Below are 16,122 nucleotides of genomic sequence, written 5' to 3' on the forward strand. Positions count from 1 at the left end.
GGAATTGAGACCCACTTAGCAAATGCCAAGAGCTCATATTTAAGTGAAATATTTGTTTGCTTTGTCTTCCATTAATTTGACTTCTCAGATTTTTATTTTTTTTAGTGTCACAATAGCTCTGAATGCTGGACCAAATTTAAAATTAGTTGAATGCAATTATTGCATTTTTATCCATGGGCTATGCTATCTCATGAAATGCAGTCACTTTTTAAAGTACTTACACTTTTTAAAAGGATTTTCCCCCTTTGCTTTTTCTTTTAGGATACAAAATGAGTCTGACGTGATTTTTCTTCTATCAAAAATTAACTTGGGCCGAGATTCACAATTTCAGAATGCTTTTGAAACATTTAGGGTAAGACTGAAGAGTGTGTGTGTTTGTACCAGTTTATGGAGCATTGGAAATCACACCTGTCAGAACCAAAAATTTCCAAAAAGCTCATCCCTGACCTTTGCCCTTAACATGTAGTGAGTGCAATCCCCAGTACCCAGGCTTTCCATCAAATGGGTCAAAACATATAAACCAGGTTTTCATTTATCAGGATCCATGTGTAAAGTCCATGAAAGTGAGATTAGTACATGGAACCTCTGTGGAGATCAAAGGAGGAGGAGTATGCTCTTTACCAAGGGATGAGGGACAGACAGAGCACTTGCGTACAGTTGCTGTCACTGCCTCAGCAATGTTGTATTGCCTGTGGCCCATTTTGTGCATTTTTTTGTCTGCAGTGTGCTGTAACAAGTATCTGATCCTCAGCTCTCCTCCGTGCCAGTGCCTACCGACCTGCTGCATGGCTGGAGGGATGCTTGCCTCGTGGCACAGGCTCGGCATGGCATCCTCTTGCAGAGGCTCCCTGCAACTGGGGCTCCTGGCACACAGCAGTTCCATTGCCCTTGGGAGCTTGTGCTATCCTGCAGACCTGGCAAGTGGCTCTTGGTTTACTGTACTTGAAGCTTATGTGCCCAGAACTGTGTCATGCTGGGGACACCTGCAAGACAGCTACAGCTGTCCTCTCATACTGTAGTGCTCCGTGTACTGGTAGTTTATAGAGTTCATTATGCAGTAGCTCTTCAGGCAGTCTTATTGTGAGGCCACTACCTGCTGCAGGTTCCCGTTGTGCTGCAAACCATTCATGGGAAGCGGAGGTGGAGGAGGTGGAGCGGGGAATAAAGAACTGGACATTTCTGAATGAGTCTGTTGGTCAGGAACTGGCATCGGGCTCACTGAGCCAGAGTCACTCTGCATAGAGCCAAGATTGCTGCCATCAAAATGAGTCATTTTCTTCTTCATTAATTTTCTTTCTTTGGCTCTGCGATTCTGGAACCAGATTTTCACCTGCAGGGGAGCAGAGGGAAATTTTTTTCAGTTGCTAATAGAATGTAATGTGGTCTTTTATGTATACAGTCAAGGGTCATAAGTAAAATAAGTTGCATGAGGACCAGTGAGAAAGGCCATGGCAAACTGCAACAACAGAGCTGTTTGCTTGGTTTTTGTACAGGTCTTCTTTCCTCTCTGGTAATAAAATATTTACTAATAGTTTGATAAAAAGAGTTTTTCAATGTTAGTTTTATTTTTAAGAGGTGTTTTTTTATGCAATGAGCTTTGATTTTTATTTTCATTTTGGTACAAAATCTAACAGAACATAATCTCATTGTGTCGTAGTGATAGCCGAAAGAATCTGTGAGTGTATTTACATTGAAAACTCTATGCCCTAGTCAGAGCAGGTCAAAACCTGTTAGTGGCCTATGAACTGAAGCACAAAAGCTTTCCTGTTTGGATGCTACATATTAATTGGTGAGCTCCTATCTGTCAGCCAAAGGAAATACACTTCTGAGCAGAATTTCACCAGTGCACTACTCTTGGTACACAATATTACTTCACAATATTGTATAAGCAGTGCCTTAATAGCTAATCGCCTTTCATCGCATTTGTAGATGGAGCCAGAACCAGCTGCTGTCTCCCGCACAGTCCACTGCTTTGTGCCATAGTCGTTGCTGTGACAGAAATGCAGTCATCTTCGGGAAGAAGTGAAGCAGCTATTGAAGAGTATGTGGGTTTTGATTAGGCTGAAACAAATGAGGACGTGAGATGAAGTTGATGAGTAATGGTCAATTGAAAATACGGGAGAGCTCGTTCAGGTGTGAGAGGGTGAATGTTCTATGGCAACTGAAATGTCTTGGATGTGAATCCCCAGTGTTGGATTTAGAGCAGTGCATGCCAGCTATTTATCCTTGGAAGTGGCTCTGTATTATGTCTAGTCAGTGTGATGAGTCAAGCTACCTCATTCAGAGGTTTGTTGGTGTTTAGATGGCAAAGGAAACCCTTCTGTCACCATTTTCTATTACCAGAAGAAAAATCAATGGTTTGCTGAGAAATACTGATTTGTTTAGTTATCCTTTGCATGAAGCTAGAAAGGGAATGAGAATGATAATCAGAAAGGAGGTAAAACAGTAAGAGGTGAGAACATCTGTGGCTACTAGGTTGTGTTTTAAAAGAAAACCAGTGGTGAAGTCCCACAAAACATCTTAAGGAGTCTCTGTGACAGTCTCGGTGTATCTCTTCTTGAGGCATTATTATTCCTATTTTAAAGTTGAAGAATTCAGCTACACACAAAGCTTGTGGAAACTGGAACTACATCTCTTATGTCCTGGGCTATCATCTTAGACATATGGTAGTTCATTTTATTGTTTTAGTTTCTGAAACATCATTTCAGTACCAAATTATGTTCCATTAAACCAGTCTCAAATACTCTCAGATCTCTCGCATTCTGATTATGCTGAGGTAGTCTAGTTTCACCCAGGCATTTGCCAAAATGCATGAAAAGATGAAACAGTCTAAAAAACAAATTAATGTCTGTTTTAGAATTGCCCTCTGGCTTCAGTGTTGTTACCTGCCTTTGAATTTAGGTTTTTGTTCTAGTTTGTTATTAAACTAGGGATGGAGATCTGCAGCAGTGGTCCAGAGAGAATTTCGGTAGCCACTTCAAGGTTGATGCCAATTATCAAATATCTACAAGTAAATGCAGATCTGTAGTGTTAGACTACAAACTAACGTGGTCAGTTGCATGTCTGACTTGTTCTTCACCTGTTGCCCTCCTTACTTTCAGTATTTTTTTTGCCACTGCTCAATTGTTGTGCCAGTAACTCTTCCCCTGAAGTCTAATTTTCTCTCTTCTTTCTTGTCCTCATCATCTCCTTTATTTCTGTATCCTTCCTATATTAGCAGTGCTTTGTTTTGCCTTTTTTTCCCCCCTTCATTAGATATTACATCTTTCCTTTGTTGTTTAAGCAATTGTTCTTTGTCCTTTTATCTTGAGATATTCCTTGCAGTGTCCTGGATGAGATTTTGGCATAGCCAGGAAAAAAGCTTTTCCAGAAAATTATTTTAGGTTATATGCTGCGTGCAGTGGAACTTGGGATAGGACAGTGTGTGTTCAGTCATATTCATATGATGGGGTTGTTTAATTTGTAACAAAGGGTAGTAGTGGGGGTATAGATCAGGTATTTCTTTCTTAATCTTACATTTTCAAAAGTGACTTCAGAGATGTAGGCTTTACGCACTGGAGTTAATTTTATTCATGACATATATTGATGATGAAGAAGAGCAAATACTGCAAGAACTGTTGCCATGTTTCCCCAATGTATGTCAAAGAAATGTAGCATGTCTTTTTTGTGTCACCACTTCAAATATACTGCCAAAAAAGTTTATCTTATCACTGGACTAGGAAGTTTCAAGTAAATATTGTTGGTTCTTTACAGAAGTAAGGTCATAATTTTTAATTTCAGTATAATGAAGTCAAGTTATTAGGTCTTAACAGCCAGCAAAACGACATGGTGTATTTTTTATACCTCATTGAAATAATTTTAATTTTCAGTAATTAAATACTTGCAATCAACAGCAGATTGACAAATATGTGAAAAATGGATATTTGCTTCTCCATTTCTGTAAGCAATTTCAGCATGTGCTGTATCAGACAAGTTCAAGTTGGATGAACAGTGCTACAACTAGGTGGATTTTGGACTATCCCTGCTCAGTAGAGCCAATAAAACAATGGTGAATCAGGCATAATCTTCAGTGAATGATACTGAATAATAACTGACTGAGAAAACAGTGCTGTGATGGTCTGCAAATTGAAAAGGCATCAAATGAGCATATTGTGTCCTGAAATCTGCTCAGGGAGATCCTTCAGTAAAGCTTTTAATTTTCTGTTTCGCTGCTTACTTCAGTGTGCTGAATCAAGAAACTCCCAAGCAAAATGGGACCAAACATATGCTCAGCCCTTGTTGTGAGTGTCTTTGTGGGAGATCTAGCCTGGCATCTTATCTCGATTGTTTGCCAGCTGAAGTGCTTGAGAGCCAGAGGCCCTGTACCTGCTTTGCTTTGGGGGGGGTGGCACTGGCGTTGCAATAGCATGACTGAAGAAGGCAGCAAGAGTGGTTCCAGGGCAAAAAATATGTATCTTTTAACCTTTTTGATTTATGTTGTGAGAACAGGAGTGAAATTTGGAGGGGGTGGGAGGATAAAGGGGCAGGAGAAAAAGAGTAGTAAGTATGTAGGAAATTTTTAACAAAAGGTAAAAGGCAGACAAAGAAACAAATACCTCCAGGTGTCCTGAACATACTTGAGCTCATCACTTCCATTCTCTGCTAAGACTGACCTTGTTGAAATTGGTTACAGAGTTCCCATTGACTTCATCAGAACCAGGGCTTCCGCTTTAGAAATTTCAGCAAAAATATCTCCCTGCTACTGCTGCCCCAGTAAAACAGAGAGAAATCCAGGCAGGATTTTGTAGATATTTTCAAACGCTTGTTTCTCAGAACAGGACTGTATGTAAGACTGGTGTTTGCTTTTTCTGTGTTGTTGCACAGCTCCCTGATGAGAGCTGAAGTAGTGCTGATGGGATATTTGGAAATGAGTGCAAACAGGGCTGTCAGGTCATTCAGCTGGATACTTTGAGTTCCTACACTGCAAAGGGAACCCAGTCGCATTGTTTGGTTATTAGAGGCACTAGCATTTTTGAGTTCTTAACCAGTACTGTTATCTCCTCATCAGCAGTAATAAATTCAAAGAAATTCTGAATGGGTGATCCATACTCTACCTGTCTCTCGGAAAGTCTTAGGTTTGCAGCAAGTTCAGACTTCCTCCTGATTGTAATGTATCTGTTGTAATGAAATTCCTTCTCTAATTCTAATCTCTGATGATCTGTGTAAACCACTCGGTACTTCTCTCTTGTTCTTGTTTTACCTGTTTTGAAAGAAGAACACATTGCTTCAAGCTAGAATTTTTTAACTTTAGTAACACAGAATATCTGGCTTTACATTTGAAAATATGTTTGTATTTTAGGCCTAATTGTCTGTGCACTTACCCAGAGTAACTCCCTTGACTGCAGTGGACTCGGTCTTGATTTACAACACAAAAGGTTCATACCATCAGATTTTGGGTTTGCTCCTTAGTAAATAGATGATAAAGTGGTCCTCATATTCTTTATCTCTTGTATTATCATTTGGGAAAGGGAGGGCATTCTTGTTAAGAGCAAGGAGCCAGGAAACCTGGGTTCTGTTCCCAGCTCTGATGCAGGCTTCCTGCCTGGTGTTGGATTGCACTGTTTCTCCATCCCTAAAGCTGATACACTGCTACCTGGTTCAGAGGGAAATTGTGAGGGATATTTTACTGCATAGAAATTACTGAGAGCTTCCAAAGCTCCTCACTTGTTTCTAGAGAATTTAATACAATACTGTGATTGTTACTGCAACTTGGATATTGTGTTTTTCCTTCAAGTCTGGCTCAGTCTGTCTATGACTTGAGAGGAGCACAGGGAATAGTAACATAGACTTTCAGATGACAGTTAATAAAAATGAGAAAAAGAAAGCAATAATGCCTAACAAAGGACATTGAACAATGATAGAACTGCAGCATCTGTTCTTTTGCAAGCAGCACTGCTGCCTCCTTTCAGCTGTGGGTACAGCTGACTGAAGCAGACTGGCTCAGCAGTATTTGGGTCGTTAAAACGTAATAGCAAATGACATGAGCCAGTGAACACAGACACAAGTAGCTGAAGTGTTATGGATTCCATGCAGGATAATTTCTGAGGACAGAATGTGTTGGCAATAGCAAAAGAGAATTGAGAATGGGAAAGGCCGCTGATGCTTCCTTTCTCACTCACCTTTCCTCTGTCGTTGATGTTCATAATAGGCGATCAATATATCGGAGATCAACAGCTGCTTAAAACCAAGGCCCCTGAGCCCTAGGTCTTCCTACGTTTTTTAAAGATCAGATCATTGTTGTGTTAAAAGCCAGCGCTACCTTGTTTGCTAACAACAGTCTTACCATGTTTTTGTGCGTCTTTGTCCGGCTATATTTATATGAATGTTTCTTCAGATGTATCTATTTAGACTGTAAATTGTCTAGGACAGGGAATCCATGTTTAGTTGGTATTTTTTTTGCAGCGTGTTCCACTGTGGTACTGTAGATCATGAATGTTTGAGTCCTTAGTGGTCATAATAGTAGAACAGCCCCCTTAGATTCACATTCTCTCAGATGATGCATGAAACTCTAGGCATATTGTGGCTTGCTGCCTGTAACAGTCTGCTGTTGCCGCAGCTGCAGCTCAGCTTCGTGCAACAGCTCATGTTTGCTTACAGATCTTTTTCTGAAAAGAATGTGTGGATGCCCAACTTTTCAAAAAACAGGTTCCTCAAGCTCATAATAATTGCACTCCTAATAAGAGCAGTTACTTTTGAAAGGAGAGGAAATAGATTTTCAGGCATTGAGTAGGTAAAATTTTGGTCCCTGAGTAGATCACCTCGGCACACCGCCCCATAGCAACCAGCTTCCCCCCTGCAGGAGAGAATAGCTGGAGTTTTGCGTGTCAGTGGTGCCAAAGACCTGATTTCGACCCAGCCCTTCCTTCCAACTCCCCTTGCTTTTGAAGTTTGAGTAGCACCCAAAGATCAGAATTCAGGGTACAGAACTGTAGCAGAATCTCAAAGTACTTTATCCCTTAATTCATTGTTTGGTTTCAAGGGTTAATGTTTTTCAAGGAGACATGATTTCGCTTTGTTTGAATAGCTGAACATATTTAAAGTTAACGTTGCCTTCCACTTGCTGTATACATTGTGTGGTAATGGCTTGAGAGCCCTGTCACTTTTTTCTTTTCCAGCATTTGACGGTCAGTACTTTGCTACTTGTATGAGTTTTTGGCTCACCGAAGTATTGTTTGCATTAGAAGGTTCTTCAGGCCCTGATCCGTTTCGTACTGTTTGTATCGATCCTAGGTACAGAGCTGTTTAGCACTGGAAGTCCTGGTCAGTTCAATGCTGTAAACAAATACTGTTACACCTCTGGTTGAGTCTAACAACTGGTTCACCTACGTGACAGGGTTTCTCTAGGACTCTTCTCAGGCTTGTAGAAGAAGGGCTACATCAGAATTGGATCCTTCAGCTTCCGTGCTCCATGGTGTTCAACCCTGGTAAAGCACTATGCGTCAGCGAGTTTACAATGGTATGGGCATTTTCCAACTGTCTTGAGGCCATCAGCCTGTTTACTTGGACTATTTCAATAAGGAAAATAGGTGTGTGCATGTTTGTGTTTGTTCCTTACGCTGGGGTTTCTGCTCAATCCGTGCAGCCAAACCCACTTTGACTCAAAGCTGTTAGCTTCCTTGTGAAGGTTCTGCTGTGCTGGGGTAGATAAATAGGACATTCTCATTTCAGTGGCATTTCTATCATTACGAAACTGTAGTGAAAGCAGAATTAGCCCAATTAGGTTTACACTGATAATCAAGTGAAAAGTGCTGTTAATTTTACAACATTATGGTAAGAATTTTAGGGTCTCAAAAGAACCGCAGTTATTCAGTTCAGTCCACATAAATACTAGGACATTTGTTTTCATTCATTCGAAGTGTAAATTGTTTGTTTAACATATGGTCACCTGTGGTGCTTTAATGCCTCACTTGATATTTTTTAACTTTTGATCTCTAGCCGGTGGTTTGGTTAGGTTTTTTTTCTTCTTTAAATGAGAATTTGAGGTCATTCTATGGAACAAAATGTTTAAAATGTTTCCTTAGTCTCCTTTGTGTTGTTAAGATGGAGCACACAGAAGAGCTACAAGGTGATCTTATCTTGAACCCTGTTCTCATTCAAAAGCCATAGACAAATATCAAATGTTCTTCTGTTGCCAAAACAAGGTGGTTAAACTTTGAGATAAACCTTCCTGTTTCTGGTTTTAAGTGCTTAAACCCTTATTATCTGAGCAGGAGAGGGATGGGTTTTTTGCTTTTCAAATTGAAGAAGAAATTAAATGTATGTGGAAAACAGAACTTTCTCCCATAAAATCTTTTATTTTTCTATCACTAACTTTTGGGTTATTTTTAGTCGGAATGATAATATCTGTTTTCTTTTTGAAGGAAGATTGGGAACTTTCACATCTAATTTATTTCTTTAAAGTAAGTTAAGAGAATAATTTAAAAGGTAGAAAAGCAAAAGGAGAACACTTCCTTCCTAAAAGTCAACAACAATCTGAGAAAAATTCTCTCTGATTTGTCAGATAAATCTTGTGTTTATTAATTTGTTTTTTTTGTGTAGAGTAATACTCTCTGTGAGAGAGAAAAGACAAAGGGAGCCGAGATCTGCCAGGGTCTTCTGAGAGGATACTTTTAGCTGTGGCAGAGTCACGTTGAAGTCTGTTAGGCCTTTACCCAGACTCTCCTTGATGTCACTGAGCGTCTTTCTAATGCGTTGGTTGGAATTAGTCTGCATATGGCATTTCCTTTCAAAGGCAAAGTACACTTCTCTTTTATTTGCCAAAGTTAACAAGCAGCAGCAACAAAACCTATCCTAAACTGTCTGGGACTTCAGCTTCTAAATCCTCTCTGTTAGATGGAACAGGAGCCACTCCATTCTGAGCCAAATCCTGCAGACCTTCTACTGGTTTTATTTACAGTGATTTCAAGGAGAAGTATTACCCGAGTAAAATTTGAGGTAGGACTAATGGATTCACCCCAGAGACAGCAGAAGGATGTTCTTCAGTTCTCAGACCCCTTTAGGAGATAATGGCAGAATTTAATGATGCAATGATAAAAGTAATTATTTTAATCCAATTCTTTAGTCAAATCCTGCATATTTTGCTCACTTAGGTGAGTGAAGTTACCAACATTTAACTTTCTACAATCCTAATTAATATTTTGTGAGTGACAGATTATCATTTTAATCAGCAATATAATGTCAATTTTATTGGAAATATGTTCTGTCATGGACAGTTATATGACAGAATTGCAAGTGGTAGGAGAGGTTATTGGTAGCTGGGTGGAAGAAAAATGAGACAAAAGAGCTTTGAAGCAACTACCTTTGCAGTATGACTGCCTTTGTTTTGGGGTAGTGGATTTCCTGGTTTTAATGAGCTGTTTAAGAACAGCAAATTTTGTCAAAAACCTGTTTTGCAAATAGTGACTATTGAAGAGTGCCTTTGGAGTAATGAGAAATAAGACATTTCAGACTTAGAAGACTTTTCAGGAGATATAGTTTAACAAACCTATCACACCCACTCCAGCAATTTTTGTGACTGGACAAGTTTTGAGTTGGGGGAAGGGAACAGCTTTCCCATTGGTCATAAAATTCACAGAGCATTTCTTCTGAAGACAATAAAGCAAGGAGAAGGCCTCTTTATTTGCTGTGAAAATCATCACCCTTTCCGGCAATATAACTCCTGAAGAAAAGAGAGAGAAGGAAGAGACAAGACTGCATATCAAAGCAAAGTGAAGTGTTGAAAGGGTCTGTTGCCTCAGTATGACAGATAGGCCTCAAAACCTCAGACAATGTAGGCCAGGAAAGGAAAAAAACAACCCCACCATCGGACCTCACAACTAGTTTACAAAGCAAAATAAATTAGCATTAGAACTAGCCCTGGCCCCTTTTTCAGTGCCTCCTTTCTGAACTTTTCAGGAATATTCTTCGTCTACTGAAATTGGCATGATTCATAAAATCCAGAAGTTCCCTAGTTTAGAGAGAAGATGCCACAGTATAGAGTAGTGTCGGGTTGCTTACAAGGCATTGTAATCTGGATTCCATAGTTTAACATTGTTTCAGAGGAAGTTAATGTCTGCATTTCATGATTGGAAGTTAGCTTAAATCAGCTTAAAATGTGAAACAGTTTTCTGGCCTTGAGATACGCTCAGTTCAAATTTGCATCTTTATGTTAGCTTAGCATTAAGAGAAAGATCAGTGTTAGTTTTTGAGCTTGTAAAGATACAGTCTGTCAGAGATCAGACCCTAGAGTTTTGTTTTTGGGACTATCTCTAGATGTTTATGCACTTTAAAAGGGTAGAAAAAAAAGGGGCAAATTCTCCCTAGTGTAATTTCACTGACTTAACTGAAGTTGTGAAGCAAAAGTAATTCTAAAGAAGTCTTGAAGGTGGACATTGTGCTGCACATGATGTTCTGTACAGCTAAATTAAAACCAAGACACACTGCCATTGTATTAGAAAATGTTATGTGGATCCAGTCCTGTATAACATGAGTGATAATATTCCTGCCAGAAGTCTTGGTGCGATGAGTAGAACTATTCATTAATGCAGAGTTGGATGCATAAAGGTTTGTGAAACATGGTGAAATTCTATGTTTGTGTTTTCTGCTGGGTCTTGATAATTTTTTCTTGTTCTACATGTTCAGATGACTCATGCTGAAAAGAACAGAAGGATCATAGAATTGGAGCCTTTCAACAGACTTCAAGGATTTTCCCTTCTTCTTCTACTTAAAATGCTAATATTTTCAATTTTGAATATGTTCTGCTATTCTGTAATAAAGCTCAATGGCCAAATTCTGTCCTGCACTTTGCTAGTGTAAACTTTTCTATTCATGCTCCTCATACAGAAATTATTGAATCCAAAGCAGAGTCATTTTTATCACCTTTAAACAACGATTGGGCAGAGCACCCTGCATGGATTTTGTTTGGCAGAAGGACCCAACCTGCAGAAAATGTAGGTGGATTTCTAAGTGGCAAGGTCAGGGGAAATCCCATTGCCAGTGACTGTGCAGACTAAAAAGCAAGCGATTAACTGAAGTTTTTCCAAGTGGTGTACATTCTTTAGGCATTCAACACTTTGCAGGAATGGCTTCTTAAGGGGCTTGTTCCTCTTCCTTAGATTTGAGGGAATATAACTTCTTCCTTCAAAGTCTAGATGCTATACATTTACAGTGCATTTGGTAATGATGCTATCAGCACCTGCCATTGCCATGATCAGAAAAACTGTCTTTATGTCTTCAGAGTAAATTTTTGTTAAACAAGAATGATAGGAGAGTTGTCATCTATGGGAAAAGTTTCTGCTCATAGTTTACCTCTGTTTCAAAACTCTCTGTTTTATGGTAACGTAAGTGCAAATCTTAAGATATACTTTCAGCTTTGTGAGCAAATTCTCATTGCTGCTGGAACTGCGTATAGTTAGCTCTTCAAACTCGGTTTTACCACAGATGTATGTTTTCTCATGAAGGCAAAAAGTAAAGTCTGCTCCTGTGTAAGTGGTTGCATACCTCCATAAAAATCTTGAAATCAACAGGAGGACGTTCATAACTTGTTCTAAGATGGTTTTATTCTACTTTCCTTTCAGGAATTTGCCTTAATTATGCTCGGGGTGGGGGGAATTGCCATCTCAAATCTCTAGTTGTCCTGGCTTTGTTCTGTCCTCTGTCAGAATTGCCAGTTGCCTTGGCTTTGCTCGCCCTGTGAAAGTGGTAGTTTAGGAGAGGGGACAGGAGCAGTATAAGGGTTAGAGAAGGGTCTTTCCCAATTGGTGTTCTTGGTTGAAAATGCGAAGCAGTCTTTCCTCCTTCAAGTGTTCTGAGCCAAAACACATTTGCTTTCTCCTGTATCCTGAACACCATCAAGAATGCAGTGACTAGGCAATGGATCCTATGTGCACTGCATTTAGGATCAAGTCCCACTCCCTCCAGTTCCAAAGCTGCAGGGAAAGACATTCAGACATCCTTCAACCAGAGAGAGAATGATGGATGAAAGCCTTATTAGGTCTTTTCTGCGGGAAATGCATTCCAGTAATGCTAGACCAGGATGATAGTCTTGCATTAAATGCTGAGATCTTCCAGTGGTTTCAGGTAGCGTAACCTCATAAACTTTACTGAACACCAGCTGAAGACATGGTTTTATATTGCATGTTGTTTTTTAAGTTACAGAGTAAGACTTGAAATAATTTCTTCTTTTGTTCCAGGTTAGTTGTGTAGATAAGAGTGTCAAAATAACTGTAGGGCATGAGACAGTGTTAGAAATTTCTATGAAGTGTTTTGTTTGTCATCTGTCCGGTCATAAAGCACCCAAAAGAGAAGCTAACCATGAAATGCGTGGAGATGGAAGTGTCATTGATTCTGGGCCTTGTTACTGTAGCTGTTACAAGTCAGACTACTCAACATAAGTGAATCTTTAGAAAGACTCTCTCCTGATCTCAAAGGGATAAGATTACAGGAACATTTCTTGCACACTTTTGAGAATACCTTGCAAAAATCAATTGCCTTAATAATTATTGTTTCCATATTGAAATAATGTTATTATTGATAACTAGTATTTTGCAACAAATAATGAACAAATAATAAAATTAATTTGTGTATTTTCCATTCTGACTACTTCAGGTAAGTCTGAGCCTCAGTTTTTCCATCTTTAAGAATGGTGGCTCTTATCTATTTCACAGGGCATAAGGAAAGCTAATAAATGATAGGTGTGATTCCTTCACTCTTGCCCATACAAAACCTCTACTGAAATTCCTGAAAGTTTTGCAAAGAGACAGAAGGATAATGCTCAATGTGTGCGTACAGCTTTGAGGGTGTAAAAAGCAATGGATTCCATCTAAGAAAATGCTGAGGAATTTGATCATGATCCAGCAAACCGCATTGGTACTTGCAGTTAGCCTAGTCACGCATTTGGAGTCACTTGCAACATTTCTATGCTCAAAACCAAGCTCATCTAAGTGCATTCCTAGATCTGACATTGCTGTTAGGGCAAATTTTTAAAAATGGGTTTTATTTTTTGGAAAATGGGGAAAACCAAAAGTGCCCTTGCTTTTAAACTGAGGAAAAGGAGTGAATGAAGAAAAAGAAACCAACGGCAGTGAAGCAGATCTGTTGGCACTGAGCATTCCTGACCTAGCAAGAAAAAAAAAAAGAGGGGAAGAAGCAGCAGGAGAATTACTTATCTGGATTTTTTCCTAAAACACTACCCAGTACCTATTAAATCAATGGATAGGCTCCCCATAACTTCAGAGGGCCTTACATTAGCCCATGGCCATTTGGGAGGATATGCTTCTATGCCATACTGATTTCTTCAGTTCTTCTTGAGAGGAAGATGCTCAATATCTTGTTGGAGCATTCCAGAATGGAGAGACTCCCAACATCTCCTGTGAATGCTCTGACCCTTGCAGGCTTGACATTTGGAAGGTTAGAAAGCCCTGCGCATGATTCTTAAGCTGGCAGTTAGAATGTTATTGTCTATTGTATATATGTACATCTCTGTCTCACAGTGTCCCCACTACAAAAGGGACAGCACAGACAGATCGAATCAGGTCTTTTTCTCAGAGAGGCTGCAATTTAAATGCACAGGCGTAAGAGGCAGGTAAGTAAAGAAGAGACGAGAAATAGTGGGGCTTTGAGCAAGTATTCTGCTATCTGTAAATAATACAGTTTGTGAGCAATTTCATTGCCCTTGTGAGGACTACTCAAAAGCAAGCTGTAAGTTTTTGCAAGACCAGCCCTCTTTTGTGTTTCCTTGGGTAGTATTCAGTGAAGAACAAATATGAGTTTAAAAAAACCAACTACTGTGCTGCTTTTTTTTTTATTTGCCATGATTCTTATCCATGCAGAGTACAACCTACTCTGATTATCCTGTTGACTTCTATGGGCTCTCTATGAACTAAAGCTGTGTTCAGCAGGAGTGAGGATGACTCAGTCTGTCCGTATAAATCAGATGCATTCTTCTGATGCAGACAATTTTTCTATATAGTTGCTTTCTTTTTTCTAAAGTATGCTTTAATTAATTACTTTTCCATCAGAGATTAATTCAGTACTTCCTTTGAAAACTATTATTTACAGGCATGTGTGGAACAGAGCTGGGGCAGGAGGAAGGGCTCAAAGGAAAGGAACCTTCCTGGGATGGAATGTTGAAATACTGTGAGCATCTCTTTAGGGGAGATATTGAGCATCCTTAATTTCTGCTGATCTCAGTGTGTGTCAAAGCTGCTCCGCACTTTGGAGGATCACATACTTTTATATAGCAGATTGTGCCTCAGTTCTTTTCAGGCAGTTCTCCTTCTCCCCTTTCTTGTTTCATAATTTTTTTTTCTATTCATGCAAGGTACAGATTTTTGTTTTAGGGATGCTCAATATTTATATTTTTTCTATTGTTCCTCATCACAGTCAAACAGAACCTTGTCCTCATGCTTTGTGACTTTTTTTTACAGGTTAAATACGATTGAAGAATTGTTTTGTGCTCATGGACTATTAGGCATCAGAGATGGATCTGTCGCTGTATCAGCTGATTGTGTTACCACAGATCTTTGTATTCCTGCATATTCTGAGAGCTGCTACTACTACAAAGTGAAGCAGCCCATTCCTTATCACTGCTGTTTTTAAAGCATTGATTCATTGTTTCATCTTGCAGATCTCATTTCATCTCAGTGTTCCAAGGTTTAGAGAGGTTGTTTCTAATACAAAGCCTGATTTCCAGCCCCTCTGCTGTATATGTTTTACTTGAACTTTTCATAGGTACTCTAAAACTTGAGGAAAATAAGCAAAGTATAGGTGGTGGTAAAATACAATACTTTCATCATGATTTCATTCTGCACACATGCTGCTTCATTCCAATCTATAGGACTCGTAGTAAAAGCAATTATTTGATATCACAGGTTTTTTTAATGTGTCTGAAGTGAAAATACTTTGCTGTCGGAGGACATTGCTTTTCATTTGCCTCATCATTAAAGGTCAGGAAAGAAGTATAAGAAATAGTCAGCTGATCAAAACCAACATCCAATAATTGAATTAATATTTAACTACTGCCAAGAGAATCTTTCAGAGTAATTAGGATCTTCCTTTATTAAACTGTACACTTTCCTCAAAACAGCGAACCTGGCAAGAAAACCCCCAACAGTTGGAAAAAAACCCTATAAAAGTGAATACTCTTCTCAGCATAAAAACCTCAGTGCCCTCATACCTGTAGAAGTAGATTGCACCGTTTTCCTCATCCATTCGTAAGAGCTGTGCCTTTGGCTGCTGGGAGAGATTTGCTGCGCATTAATTGTATCTACAGGAGGTAACCCCCCAGCTGCAGCGGGATGGAGGGAGCTGTAGTCAGCAGAACTGTAGGAGACCTGTCCGGGAGACGAGCCATTGAGCTGTGCAGCAGCAACCGTGCTGGAAGGTCCTGGGCCGTAAGCGTTCCAGTCCTCCCTCTGTGGGCCGTAGTGCGATCCCCAGGTTCCCGCAGGCTGTCCATGGGTGTCCAGAGTTGGCACATGATGATATCCCATGTAATCGGAGTAGGGTGGAGTGGACACAAAGTTTTGCACTGGCAGGTTGTTGCTGCTGCACCTTGCGGATCCTGGATACATGCTGGTCTCTTTATCCAACAGATAACTCACATACATGATGCTCACAGCCTGGCTTTGTGTTGCTGGGCCATCCTGCTCCTCAGCATTTGTTTGATCTCTCTTCCCCTCCTCTTTCTTTCTCTTTTCTAGCCCTGACTGGCTCTATAAATGACTCATGCTAGCCCTGATGTCCCTTTACTACACATGATTAACAATGGTTTTACCAGGTGCTGGTGGTAACAGTTTACTAAGGTCCTGCCTGATGTCACAGATAACTGCCTGCCCCAAAATTACATTTGCATTCAAATGAAGGGCTGACCATACAGGCAACCCCACCTTGCTGCTAGTTCTGGTGCTTCCTTTCTCACAGATCCTTACGTATTACCATCCTGGTTCTATACTTTTTGAACGTGGTTTGAAATTTCGTGGTCTTCAAGCAAAGTTAATCGCAGTAACAGTAGTACTTCTCTTGGTCAGTACGTGTTGGAATCTAACTTCAGGCACTAGGTTATAGTTAAAGCCTGGTATCTGCTAGTCCAGTAGTTCTTTTATG

The 16,122-nt window shown here is 39.8% G+C and overlaps 1 protein-coding gene across 1 annotated transcript; it reads right to left on the reverse strand.

The window, feature by feature from the left end:
- Window positions 1–1,075: 1,075 nt before the first annotated feature.
- LOC104338518 (homeobox protein CDX-1) lies at window positions 1,076–15,626 on the reverse strand. Its single transcript, XM_009944567.2, has 3 exons — window positions 15,194–15,626; window positions 5,094–5,239; window positions 1,076–1,330 (listed from the first exon to the last, which is right to left on the reverse strand). Exons 1-3 carry the CDS (start codon window positions 15,624–15,626, stop codon window positions 1,076–1,078), a joined length of 834 nt encoding a protein of 277 aa, XP_009942869.2.
- Window positions 15,627–16,122: the final 496 nt, after the last annotated feature.

Source organism: Opisthocomus hoazin, chromosome 14, assembly GCF_030867145.1.
Source record: "Opisthocomus hoazin isolate bOpiHoa1 chromosome 14, bOpiHoa1.hap1, whole genome shotgun sequence".
NCBI classification, from domain to species: Eukaryota; Metazoa; Chordata; class Aves; order Opisthocomiformes; family Opisthocomidae; genus Opisthocomus; species Opisthocomus hoazin.